The 13,884-nt window shown below is 41.5% G+C and overlaps 1 protein-coding gene across 1 annotated transcript; it reads right to left on the minus strand.

Annotated features, from left to right (window-relative positions):
* On the minus strand, positions 1–495 carry LOC110434871. Its single transcript, XM_021459669.1, has 2 exons — positions 438–495; positions 1–361 (listed from the first exon to the last, which is right to left on the minus strand). Exons 1-2 carry the CDS (start codon positions 492–494, stop codon positions 83–85), a joined length of 336 nt encoding a protein of 111 aa, XP_021315344.1. The 5' UTR covers position 495; the 3' UTR covers positions 1–82.

A 13,884-nucleotide genomic window follows, 5' to 3' on the forward strand; every position in this document is an offset into this window, starting at 1 on the left:
GTATCACCACTTATTTTTATAAACAAATGTCATGTTGATGACATGAAGATGGCAACTGTCTTTAAGCCTATAAGCTCACGAGTCATGCCCGTACAATGCGAGCTGACAACTTCATAGTACACGAGCTGAGCATGGAATGGCATTGGGTGGGATGACCGCTGAGGCGCTCAGCGACCATAACCACGACTGCGACGAATGTAAGGGCGATGGCGGGACAGCCGCTGGGGTGCTCTGTGATGAGCGCCGTGATCGGGAGTGTGGACGCAACGGTTGCGCTCGATGAGACACAATACAGTGTCATGGGCAAATTGTTGAGCTCGTTGACGGTAGTCTGCATCACCAAGTAGGCGATTGCGTAGGCCTACAAACCAATAAAAAATTATGGTTAAAGCTATATACGAGAAATTAGTAAGTGAGTAACCTCAAAATAATCTCACCTTGGAATGCATCTGCCTGACCACAAATAGGAGATAATACAATTTCACTGAAATCATTAGTGGTCACTCCACCTATCATGCACGAGCAAAATTAATTAGTCAATATATACAAAGACATCGGGCATGTAGTACCTCTCCTTGAATTCATGGAGGGCCGCTAGAGTGCACAAGTCTGATGCTGCTCGCCGCCATTCACCGATGGTGTGACGTAAAAGGTGTGGTTTCATGACATTTATTATGATGAAGTGGTTCCTACGAGTTACAAAACTAATCCGCGGCGACTAATTATAAAAGTTTTAAATTATTACAATCTCTCATAACTAAAACAGTACCTTACATGTCTGTATAGACTCCTCGGGTCATCCCTTCCTTGGACATTAGATACATATACAACGATACCAATGATATCTACAAACACAAACGATGGGTGTTGATCAAATAAGAGCATAAATAGTTAAATACATGATTATAAATATAGGCATATAAGATATACCTGAAAAATAAACTCGTCTACATTGTATACATCCTGGAATGACATAAACGTACGAGGAATCTGAGGAAACCCAAAAATACTCGTTTGTGCATTTAGCATAGTATGTGTAGATAGATACACATAGAAGTCAGAATGTAAACGGAACATGTAGCGCATATCATCTTCCCAAGTAGGCAAAAAGCCAACTCTAGAGAATTCGTATTCTTGTCCTTGAACAAGTAAACCGTCAAACCTCATGGTTTCATCGTCGTAGGCGACAACTTCCATTTTGGTTCCCTGCAAAATGTTTTAGCCAAAATAGAGTCCGCCACATGTCTGCCAACAAAAATTTTTAGACTCGGTTTAAAAATTAATGGAACGTACCTCCTCGTCCTTTAAAATTAAACGTAAATAACTTCTGCCTTGATGTTGCCGTATATTGCCTTTCCAGAACACCTTAGCACTTAATTTCCATGTCGAGAATATGTGTTCCATTCCCACTTCATGGAATTCAACCCATCTAGAATCCCGTCCATAATCAATCAAAATGATGAAATTTAAATGAGTAAACCTATGAAAACATAAAAATGATCCCCTTATCAACCAATTACAAGAAAAATATTACGTACCTGTTGGTGTGTATGATCGCTGGTAACGGATCAGCAAACACCCTCTTTCTTTTGAGGGACACAATGGTGGACATCATCTCACAGCTGGGAGGCCAAAAATCGTGAAAACTTTTAAATGCTAAAAACTGAGATAGAATGACACGAATGTCATGATTTAAAACAAAAACTCAGCAGGTAAAGTCTAATCACATGCATCCTTAGACACCCTTTTTATTTTTAATTATTTGTTCTATCTATTAAGAACAAAAGTGAAATATTAAATAGGAAAATCATATCAATGGGCATGTGATGGAAATTGATTAGCAAGCATTCGGCATTTGTGTAGGAAGACCAAAAAATCCTATATGGGTAACAAAATAGCATGTGCAAAAATGTGCAATAATGAACGAAATTCTGGGTAGTCAGCCTATGGAGGAGGAAGGAGACGACGTACCTAGACGATGACAATGACGCGGCAACGTACGAACGTGGTGAGGACCTGCTCTTTCTGTGCTCCCTGAACGTGAAGTCTGTATATGTTGCGTTTGTCTGAGGACTATCTCGATCGAGAACCATTCATCCGACCTATATATAGGAGTAGAGCACAACAAATCACAATAAAAATATCGATCACACTATTGGCGCCAGGTTTGAAGCACTGCTACTTGCCATATATCAGTCAGCGCTACAATCACGTAGTAGCATCTGTTAATTATGGAAGACAATACCATCGACCATGCATATGTGCTGGTTGCCGTGTATGCTTGTTGCCATATATGCTCGATTAGGGGAGCAGGGAGATGCTAGTTTCCATGTATCACACAGGTGTGCTGGTTGCCTATATTCGACCATGCATGCTGATAGGAGATCTGGCAGATGCTAGTTGCCATGTATGCTACCGCCCCTGATGCTGCTTGGCGTCCATGCATTTTAGCGTGTACATGGATAGCACACGATTCTGATTTGTGAGCACTTTTTATTTGGTAATAAAGCTCTAGCTTGCATGGATGCCAAATTTGTGGTGAAAATTCACAAATCCACAATAATTTAAAAAAGTTTATTTAGATAATTAATTTGGCAACACATAAATAACACGTATCAGTTTATTTATAAGTCTTTGGTGATATGCGGTGGCCATGCTATATGACCGTGAAAAAGTTTACAATCCTTTTTCACAAAGTACTATTTAGGCTTTAATTTAGGAAGAAACTCGCGAGAAGAACTCATAGTACTCGTGCCTAATCCTGCAGCCGTCGCTACAAAAGAAAGTGCAGTCCCGCGTCCATCCTTCGTCCACACCACAGCCACTACCGTTACAATTTATCACCGGCAGTGGCACCGACAACACAAAGTCGACCATTCCGTCCACCCCTCCACATCACCTCTCGGAACGCATTCACAGCTTGCTCGCGACACTTGACACACTCCTGGTTGGTCTTGCTGGCCTCTAGCTCACCCCTACGGGCGACGACGTCGCCCTCGCCTTCCACCTGCTTAATGTACTGCTCAGCGTCCTTGTCCCCACAGTGTAGGACGCCGAGCACGTAAGCCGCCACCTTGTGGTCAGCATTGGCCGCCTGCTTTAGGCAAGCAGTGCCAAAGGGATCCATACGGCCTTGCGTCAAGATGAGCCTGACCCCGAGAATGAAGCATGCTTCTGGGTTGCCAGCAGCAACCAGCTTGTTGACAAGGGCGAGGTAGCTATTGTGGTCAAATCAGCTCGTGGACTCCTCACGCTCTATGGCCACACGTCTCCCAACGGAGTGCTCCATGCACACCGCTCGCATAGTGTGGCAACTACAAGACACGCACAGTATAAGTATACAAATTAAATATGGAAAACATAATGCGACTCGTGCATCAATGGGATGAGGACACGTACTTGGCACGTAGGTTGCAGAGGTCCTCCATCCGGGGCGGTGAGGTCGCAGCAACAAGCTCGGCAATTTTGATTACCATATCGTTCGGGAGCGGCAGTAGCGTCTGTCGCGGCGCCATGCTCCTTGTAACTAATTTTGAGGGCGGTGTGCGCGGCGAGTTGCTGATCCCAAGCAGACCAATAGGAGTGCGGGTCTTTGACTGCACGGCGAGTCAACGATCCCAAGCTGTAGTAACGGCGAGTCAACGATCCCAACCATGATTTCCGCATCGTTTGTATTTTTTCGGAACCCCCTCACCACCAACCTTGTACCGTTGCATAGCCCATTGGCAGGGTCAATATTCCTAAGTAATATTACAGGACACCCGAGCTTTAGCTTCAATACATGTGGAGGCAGCCCGTTGGGGGTAAGACTGTTAAGGAACTCGGATGGATAGTAGTTATGTGGATCATCTACCGCGGAGTCAAAACTATGATACACAGTCTCACCACCCTGGAACATATCAATCATTTTCATATTGATCATGTCCACCCAATCATTACGTGTAGATAAAATCGCTCGGGTGGTAATGTAGTCTTTGTCCGCCATGTTTTTATTTAGATCTGGGAAGATGATGTCGATCAATGTATGAAGATCTTTCTCTGCATCGCCAGAGTACGGAACACAGATCTCGTCTGGAATACGTACATTACCATCTCCATTAACCTCTTCTGTTCCCCCACCAATACGCAATAGATAATCTGCAAACCATGGATCACTTTGAGCCCTCATGTTACGGACGAGCTTTAGGTGGCATACGGATTCCCAAAGATATGACCTTCGTAGAGAAGCACCGACTATCTGAGCCCTGGAGCCTTTCCGCACAACAGGGAGGACCTGTCTAAAATCGCCACCAAGGACAACAGTCTTACCACCAAAAGGTAGGTGTGACCGTCCCATTATATCTCGTAGGCTGTTGTCTAGTGCTTCAACATTTTGTCTCTTTGTCAAAGATGCCTCATCCCAAATAATGAGAGCTGCTTGCTGCAACAACTTGGCAGTACCACTCTGTTTAGTGAAGGTACAACAACCGCCCTCTTGAAGAGTGAGAGGTATCTTGAAACAGGAATGGGCCGTCCTCCCACCTGGCATTATGGACGCTGCGATTCCAGATGTAGCTGTAGCCACGACAATCTTGTCCTGGCTACGAAGTTTTGCAATAAGTGCCCTATACAAAAATGTCTTCCCTGTTCCACCAGATCCATCCACAAAGAACAGCCCGCCTTGTTTGCTACAGACCGCGGCCATTATCTCATCGTATGCAGACCTTTGCTCAGTGTTGAGTGAGTCGCATAATAGCACATCTTTAGGATTCTGCTCGACGCTAGCTTCCTCAAATATCTCACGCGGAATATGGCTGGCATCGTCATATGAGTGATCAATATCTGGAAGAGGAAATGCCTTTATGTCCTTCCCCATAGACTGCAACATGTTTCTAATATCTATTAAAACCATCTGTTGTACCAGATCAGGAGATGGATTATTGCGGCTGTAGTCCTCTGACATTGCATAATAGTGTTTTTTCCATAACCCCATCACATCATGCAGTTCGCAAAATACCAATATTGTTGTGAACAGTCTTCGCAAAGAAGAAGGCATCTGAAATAAAGTAGCTTTAGTTAAACATTCATCCAAGGTATTATCTTCTTCGATTAGACCTCTCCTTTCTGCAGCTTCACGAAAAGAAGGTAGTAGAATACCATCAACTGTCCTGAGGTGTTCGTATGAGGTAGCACCAGCAACATTATTCAAGAGAACACGAAGAAAGTAGCGTTCACCCTCGACAGGATGAGCAGAGATGACTCTTCCAACTTGGAAAACAGAGTTTTTCCTTTTCTGCCAGAATTTACCATCAGACTGCCAGGTAAAATGCTCGGGGAAGTCTCGATATAATATTCCGCGAGCTTCGTCATGAATCTTATTTGCTTCGAAGTATGCTGTCAACATTGACTCTTCTACACCTGATCTGTTAACGATTCGTTCGACCTTGTCCCGTTTGTGAAATGCAACCATGTGCATGTCAGGTAGATGAAGCTGTAACTGTTGTACTGGTGGATGATTCTTGCTCAAGTCAAAGCCATATATCCTCCATAGCGCTTCTGGAGGCGTCACCCAACGGGTATCTCTATACTGTTTGATCTCATCAATGTTTCCTTTCTCGTCTTCTTTATCAGTCTCCCTCATCACAATCGATGCCCTATCATGTCCCTTGTATATGTATTTGAACAGATATTTTACTAATTTTATGCTCCCACAAGCCTCAACATTTATATGACAGTTGAAGGTACGTAGCAAGCAAGGGTTGTAAGGGACGACCCATTGATTGTCAAGGTAATGGCCTCGAACTTTTTGCATGCGCCCATCATTGCGTCGTCGATAAATGGGGTATGAATCCTTTCCTTGTGTTGTTGCCTCACAGAATGGGCGTGGGTAACGGTTATTGCATGACCCACGACCTACTGTGCATGGACAGGATGGATTAAGCACCCCACAAGGACCATGCATCATATGTTTCGTGACCATCTTGTATAGCTCGGGGTACTTTTTCTTGTTTGGTAGCGCTGCACTGATGATCATATCATATTGCTCAGGACATGTGAGCTTTTACTTTCGTTACATTATTAGCAAGAAGTGTGCATGCGGCAAACCCCTCTTTTGAAACTCTACTACATATACGTAGGCTTTAACCTTCCCAAGTATGTCTTTTTCCATCAATATTTTCCTCATTGCATCCAACTTTGCTCTGAAGACCCGTGTGACGAGATCTTGGCGGTCCTGTGCTGTCTGGCCTGGGTAAAGTTCATTCTTGATCTCATCCTAGTTAGGGTTACAAGTCATCCATGTATCGACGCCTCATATCACGGGGTCCTCCAATGAATGATGAAGATAGGACAGTACGTCGTCCGACATTCTCAGCAGACCCTTCACCCAAATGCATGCTATCCACCAAGCCTTGGTATAGATCAGCCCTCAATGTATCCTGATTCATCCTCATGTAGTCTAAACATGAGCTCTCAATCTTGATGTAGGTGTCGACGGCAAACTGCTGGAAAAGGCGTTTGCCATAGAGTATTGGATTAAATATCCCTAGCCGCATCTGGAATTTGTAGCAATAGTAGTCACGCACGGAGACACATGTATTTGAAACAGGTTCTACAAGAAGACATTGTTCAAATTAGTTAGTATAATAAGTTAGCAGAAAGGATTTTACTTTGCATTATTGAAAAGATTTGAAATTACCTCCATCATCGTCACCATTGTCAGCACGCCTTTTACGGGTTTCTCGAGCTCGCTCAACTTGAGCCATAGTAACACCCACTTTTGGAATGCAATTGTGCCACCCAAGCTCACCCTTTGGAAAGAACAATGGGTATGACAGGGAGTCGTAACATGCATTATATGAGCGAATGCCATGTATAGATCGATCTTTCCCTTGGAGGAGAACACTATGCTCAAATTGACCATGACGCTTACTACCCTCAACCCAAACGGCGGCAACCTCTGATGTCAACGACACGTTATATGTTCTCTAGTCAAGGCGCTGGTCAAGGTTTAGCTCGACTCGATAATCCTTGAGGTTTTCAACGTGCCCCATACTCCTTAATTGCTGAGAGTAGGGATTCTCTTCAAGGATCCCCACCAATTGTTGTATAACTTCTCTGTCTTTTTGGGCACATTGCTCACGGCACTTGCTCATCCGATGGTCGAGGGACGGGTCATCATCGTAAAAATAAAGCTCGAGGTGCCGCTTTTCGACACCCTCCTCTTTACCAAATGATCATATGTTATGGTAAATCTGACCATGGGCACAGAATGTGTAGACACCACAGATCCGCATGTTAGTGGTGATACGATCTAAGTGACAGTACAAAGAAGTGAAAGAGAAGTGACCATTGAAATATCTGATGTTTGCTCGGAAATGCCTAGCATCAACGTCCGAGCTTGACCATAATCTTATGAGCTCTGGTGGTGTCTCAGGACTTGAAAGATGAATCTTTCCACCCCTACAATAGAAACCAGGGGGTTCGCCCTCAAACTTCTTTGCGTCGCAGTGCTTGCAGTTCGGCACCGACGGTAGCATGTGCGACTCTGACGGGACATTAGCGTACACCTGGTCGTATGGATCAGGCTCACTGTTCTCTTGCTCATCTTTGTCGAGATTGTGCTCGATGTCAGATTCATCCTCGTCGTCTTCTGAAAATATGTTGATGTGTTACACATTGAAAGCAACTATCTGATAGATTTTTTTAACTATTACGTGTTGTACCTTGTCCGGCAAAAAAATACGCCTCGTCCTCTTCCTCATCCTCCTCGAATATGACACCCTCGTCATAGTCTGTGCAACACAGCCATATATATGATTAGACAAATGGCCTATAAAAAAAATACAAACACATAGATGTAATAAAGTAAATACCATCCTCGACCATAGTGTCCGGTGTATGGTCTTGTGCACCGTTAGTAGGTATTGAATTGGTATAGTCAACTGCAGACAGTTTTGTATGTGTGCCTGTGCAATTATTTGGTGGTTGAATTAGCGTTTCCTGGGTGACACCATCTGTAGCAAAAAAAAGGTATGAGATTTTGGAATATGAGAGAAAAGTACCAACAAAATATAGTGATCACGGCTAATTACCGTTGCAAAGAACACTCAATTGAGTCAGGCCATTCAAGTCATTGCACTTTCCATCTGTACACACTTTAGTTCTACCTCCAATGTTCGCTTCAAAAATCTGATTGCGACGTGATAAAAGGGCATTTCTTTCACCATTGGCCACTTGCTTCCGCTGAATGGTGTGTGTTGCATCCAATTCAGGGGTCTCACCTTCTGGATCTTGAACTATAGTTGTGATGTGAACAGGCGTTCCCGTCAATTCAGGTATCTCCATATTGTTTGATTGGGGTTCGGGCGATTGTGGTGAAGAAGGGAAAATAAGTTGAGGGTTAAAGTGAGGGCTTTCCATGGCGATTGAGTCTGGATGCAAATTGTTGGCTCGGTGTTCTCTCACCGACATATTGTATTTTTTGTTGATCTCTTTTCGTGTCAACTTCTTTCCTTGTGGAGTCATTTGTAGTTTTCTGGCAGCACTTTTTGCTGCACACAACTCGCGCCGCCTCTTGTTTAGTTGCGCCCTTTGTTCAGGAGACATTGCAGCCCTTCATGCTCTGTCTAGCTCACGCTTATGCTCTTTTCGTCTTGTCTCCATATCGTCAATGGTATGAGATGCATTTATCGAGCCTATAATATATTAATAAAAAATTATTTGGCTAAATTAAATTTTTAAAGCATACTGTAATCACGTCTCATCTAAACAGAGTCATCTATGTAATCTGAAGGCATACCCGATTCTTGAAAAATATCGATATCAGTCTCATCTAAATTGTCCTGAATATCATCAGGTACTCCAATGGCATACCCGATTCATACTAGATAGATGCATCATACAACCAAAATTAATATGACATAAACGCGAATGCCATATATCAGCCACTGAATTATTTGAATCAAACACATGGTTCACAACTTGATTATAAAAACGGAGAGTGAAAAGCAGAATAAGCCTCCGCTCTCGTAGCCTTTGCCAATGAATTGGCCATACCTCGAGACGACTACTTTATTAGACTCAAATACCAACTTGAACCCATTTCAACACAAGAGGGATCCACTAACGAGGTTCTTCTTTATTGAGGGGGTATGCTGCATGTTCTTGAGCCGCACGATCTTTCCTGAAGTGAACTTTGGATCAACTGAACCAACACCAAGAATACTCCAAAGAGGTGGAGAGAGGGGTGAAACAAACAAAGTTCAAGAACCCTCCAGCAAAAGATCCACAAGGGAGACCTAGGAACAAGGTTGACCGTCAGAAGACCATTGTACAACATGTGAAAGAAAAAGCAATAAAGAAGAACAAGTCCAAGGCTAAGAAAGCCAAAGCCAATGAGTCAGTGTGCTTGGTATGCCACGAAGAAGGCCATGGTGTAGAGACGTGCAAGTTGTTATTGGCAACAATGCGCCTAAGGGACACAGAGTTAAAGATGTAGATTTATATTGCTTGAACAAAAATAAATGTATATATGAGGCACACATTGATTTATAAATAATAGACCAATTTAGTTTTATATATGAACTGAAGCTTCTATTGGTGTAGCACTTTGCTCATCTTTCTTGTAGTATGTTTTGATTATATCTGTAACACCCTAAAATTTGCTCCTTTCAAAATGGATGAAAATTGATTTAGTTTTGTATTTTTTTTTGTGCTCATGAAAATATAGGAAAAATAATATTTTTCACTAATTTAAAATTTATCATAAGGTTTAGCAACATTGTTGTGCATACACGATGGTGCATTCGATTTGATGTAATGTTTGCTTGTTGCTCCTTTGTGTGTTGAGAGTGAGCAAAATCTTTAAATTGTGTTTAGTAGAACGGTCTTCCTTGATCGGTACGTCTTTATCTTTATCCACAACAAAATTTCCTTGTTTTTCAGCTCAAGTTTTTATTTGAAGCTTTCTAAAATCTTTTCTCTACAACCCAAATCACTCCTTTCAGTTCCTCATCCGTCAAATAATCTCTATAAACTTCTCGGGAATTTTTCTGGCCTTTTCCGTGGAGCATAATCCAAATTTTAGATGCTCCAAACAAACTTATCATGAGCTCCAAATACTTTATTTGGGTTCTTCATGTTTCATAATGTCTCTGATAATTTTCTCTAAATTTTTAGAGCATTTGAAGTATTTTTCGCAGCTTAAATATCAATTCTAGAATTTCTAGAATTATTTTATTTATGAAATAAATTAACTATGAAAATAATTATTCCTAACTCTAATCTATCTCAAACCAAACCTTTTGGTTCTTTGATTAATGGATCAAGGTCTATACTATTCTCGCATTGATCCATGTTCTACCTATTGTTTTGTTTCTAGGCCCATATATTTTGTTTGGACGAGAGGACATATACAGATCAAGAGCCACCCATCAATTCTGTTTTACTTTCCAATCTTTCTGCGATATATGGCGTGCAAGCCAAGGACTCCATATCCATCCCGTGATGCCCAACTATAGATAGCAATCTCTGCTTCATGTATCCAACCCTAAAAAAAATCTGTGTTCAATCTATCAAGGATTAAGGCGCAGCCCTACTGCTCTCTCTCGTTGCCTCCATCTGCCATGCTAAAAACTACATGTTAATCCTTGCCTTGAGCCAAGCTTGCTGAAGCTACGGATTCGATCGAGCACCACCATGATGAGAAAGATCAAGCCGTTGCCTTCCAGTTCATCTTCAGCAGAGAAGGCTATACGTCGTTTCCATTGTTGTAGCTTCCTTGCTGGCATCAAGAATGTACGAGCCTTCGAGGAGAGTACATGTCTTCTTCGTGTTCAGAAGAGCCTGGCAACATTGTCAATCTCCTCCTGAGTCATGTCTCTTCTTTTTCCTACCTCTGTTTTTTTTATGATCTAGTATCGCCTGCTGCAGGAGCCATGGCTGCTACCATCCCATCATAGTTTCGCCATCTGCAAGTCGCCAAGTCCGTCGCTTGGAGTTGCCGGCCACTGTGGAACCACTGATACAGGCGCACGACCACGTGCATGATCTTCATGTCCATCCATGCAGGATCATCAACGACGCTGCCTATTATTCATAGTTGTTTGATGTGAGCATCTCCATGCCTTGCTCTCTATTAATTACACCATGCCATGACTATTGCGCTAGAATCTGGCCGATATAATCTACATGCTAGCAGTAATGTTTAACCCGTCTCCTGACATGTGTTTATCATTAAGATATATAATAATATTAGCGTGAACAATTTGTATGAAACTAGTTTGTAATAAAAGCAACATATGTTTAAACCTGGTGTGAAACACATATATTAATTTGATTAATTATTCACAAAAATGTAGTTATAAATTATATTTTATTTAGATTAAAAACACGTCATATAAATTTAGTTAGATGCTTTTACATGTTTATTTCTTTTACAATTTAAATCTTTCAGTAGTCGTTTCTTATTTCAATTAGAGTGTTTTTTATGTCTGAGTGCTTGTAGCGATGCGTAAATTAGTTTTCAAATCTTTTTATTGGTTGGTGTACTGTTCTAATTGTAGCTTTGTTTGCTTCGTGTATGTTTGGTCCCAATTGTTTGTGTGATCGATGATCGAGTTTAGACGGTGAGCAGTACTTCAGTGATGATCAGAGCCTTGGCAACAAGTAAGACCGGCAGAACCAAAAGGATCAGCAAGAGCAATTGGATCAAGGCAAGTATAGCATTTGGGTTTTAATTCTGTGACCATGATCGTGTGACTAGATTAATGTTAAGTAATAAATGATAAAAATGACTTTTTAGCCATTTGATGATTTATCTGTAAGTGATAACCGGGACAACAGTGCAACCATGAGGGCTATAATGGCTCTGGCTTTAGCTCAGTATGAAGACCTTTTCTAGCTTATTAGAGGTTACCTGAAAGGGCCCTAGAGGGGCTGAACCGACACGGGTATAGTGCGAGCCACTATCCCTATGTGTATAGGCTGCGCGTCATTGTGCCATTCGGAAGGGGGTATCTATATCTGCTCGCGAAGAAAACCTTGCGGTCCTAACATGTTAGACAAACTTTTGAAAGGCTTCATAGTGATCCCTGCCGACCTTCCTTGGTAGTGGGTTAAGAGGTCGACGGGCCTCGGGCGAAAGGGTAAATCATGACTCATGGGTAAAGATGTACAACCTCTGCAGAATGTGAAAACTGGTATACTAGCCGTCCTCACGGTCAAGAGCGGCCTTGGGGATTCTTGCATCAACGGTGATGATTCTTGTTGTGTTAAATACTCATTATTTATTATTTAATGCTCTACATTATTTGTCACATTGATCATGAGATTGTGGGAGCTATACAATCTAGTTGCTATACTTCTGGAGTTCGACATGGACTCACTCTTGCTATTTCCCCAAACCTCAGGAGAAGTTTAGGCTTGTGATCAATCAGTCAGTTGGATCCTGTAGAGAGAAGTTAATACCTGAAGTTTGGAGTGTCTATCTGTTGTTGTTTGCTATCAAAGGTTATATCTTTTATATTAAGTGCGTTATATATTTATGCATTGTCTTTTGATATTACCTCTTATTTGTAGCTATATGTGAGATTTGACTTCTAAGACTCACATATGGTGTATATCTGGTTTTGTCGTTAAAATCGGGTATTACAATATCTCCTTTCCTTTTTCTACAAGGCCACCTTTCATTGAGATTGATTGCTTTCACTTTATGTACGATGAGTACTACAATTCCTTCAAGGCAAGGGGATTGATTGGTAACAATGTAATGGTTTTGTGGAGTTACGAGTTCAATCTTGACCAGCTTCAAATGTATAAAGAGAATAAAATAAGAGATACTAAATTTGCTTTCCCTCAGTGGGCCACGGTAATGAACAATACTTGTGACTTTCCATTTCAAAATGAATTCCTCAAACTCATCGTTTACTTAGATTTTTTCTTTTTCTTATTTCCCAACCTTTTTTATGTGTGCTGGACAGTCATTCTTGAGTGTGGATCTAGCTTCTTTCAATAATGATGAGACTCTCAAGAAAATTTACACCAAGATAAATGAAACGTAGACTATCACCAAGATGGATCTGGTACGCGAGTTGTATATACATTGTTTTGTTCCAATGAGAAAGGCCATCAACGAAGCAAGGGCACTCATTTCAAATGGGCAGTACTACTATTACATCTAAATTACTCTACTGAAACATCAAAGATTCAATATTGTTACATATGAAATCATACAATGAAACAGTTGTCTCTACTGTATACATTCTAAAATTTTGGTACATTATTTCGATCCAATGAGAATGGCCATCAACGAAGCAAGTTACACTCATTTCAAATGGACAGTACTACTGTTACATCTAAATTACTCTACTAAAATAGGAAAGGTTCAATACTGTTACATATGAAACAGTTGTCTCTTCTGTACATTCTAAAATTTTGGTTATGCAACAACAAAGGTTCAATATTGTTACATCTGTAATCTTCTATTGCAACAGCATAGTATCACTACTGTTACATCTCAAATTGTGGCCAAACTGAACAAACATTAACAAGCATGGACCAATAGAAAAAGAATGTTAAAGACCACTACATCCCCATTGACTTCTTGGTCATTGACATGGGAGAAGAATATGATCCACCCATCATCCTAGGAAGACCGCTCCTCAACACCACCAAGGTCATCATATACAATGGAACAAGGGAGGTCCATTTCAAATTCCCCTCAGAGAAAGTACGCCTACATTTTAATAGCAATTATATAATTGAGGAAGATCCTAAGAAAAATAGGTCAAGAAGAAGGCGACACACCTGCCACCAGAAGAAGAAGAATATTGCAGACAGATGGGCCAACTATGAAGGAGAGGTTTCAAGATTCGAAGATCGATACCCTGACGAGAACACCATCAA

The sequence above is a fragment of the Sorghum bicolor genome, chromosome 1, assembly GCF_000003195.3.
Source record: "Sorghum bicolor cultivar BTx623 chromosome 1, Sorghum_bicolor_NCBIv3, whole genome shotgun sequence".
Taxonomy (NCBI): domain Eukaryota; kingdom Viridiplantae; phylum Streptophyta; class Magnoliopsida; order Poales; family Poaceae; genus Sorghum; species Sorghum bicolor.

Coding starts and splice junctions, on each gene's coding strand:
- LOC110434871 (XM_021459669.1), bottom strand. CDS start 494: ATGATTTCAGTGAAATTGTATTATCTCCTATTTGTGGTCAGGCAGATG. Junction 362..437: donor TCAGGCAGATGCATTCCAAG/GTGAGATTATTT, acceptor ATTGGTTTGTAG/GCCTACGCAATCGCCTACTT.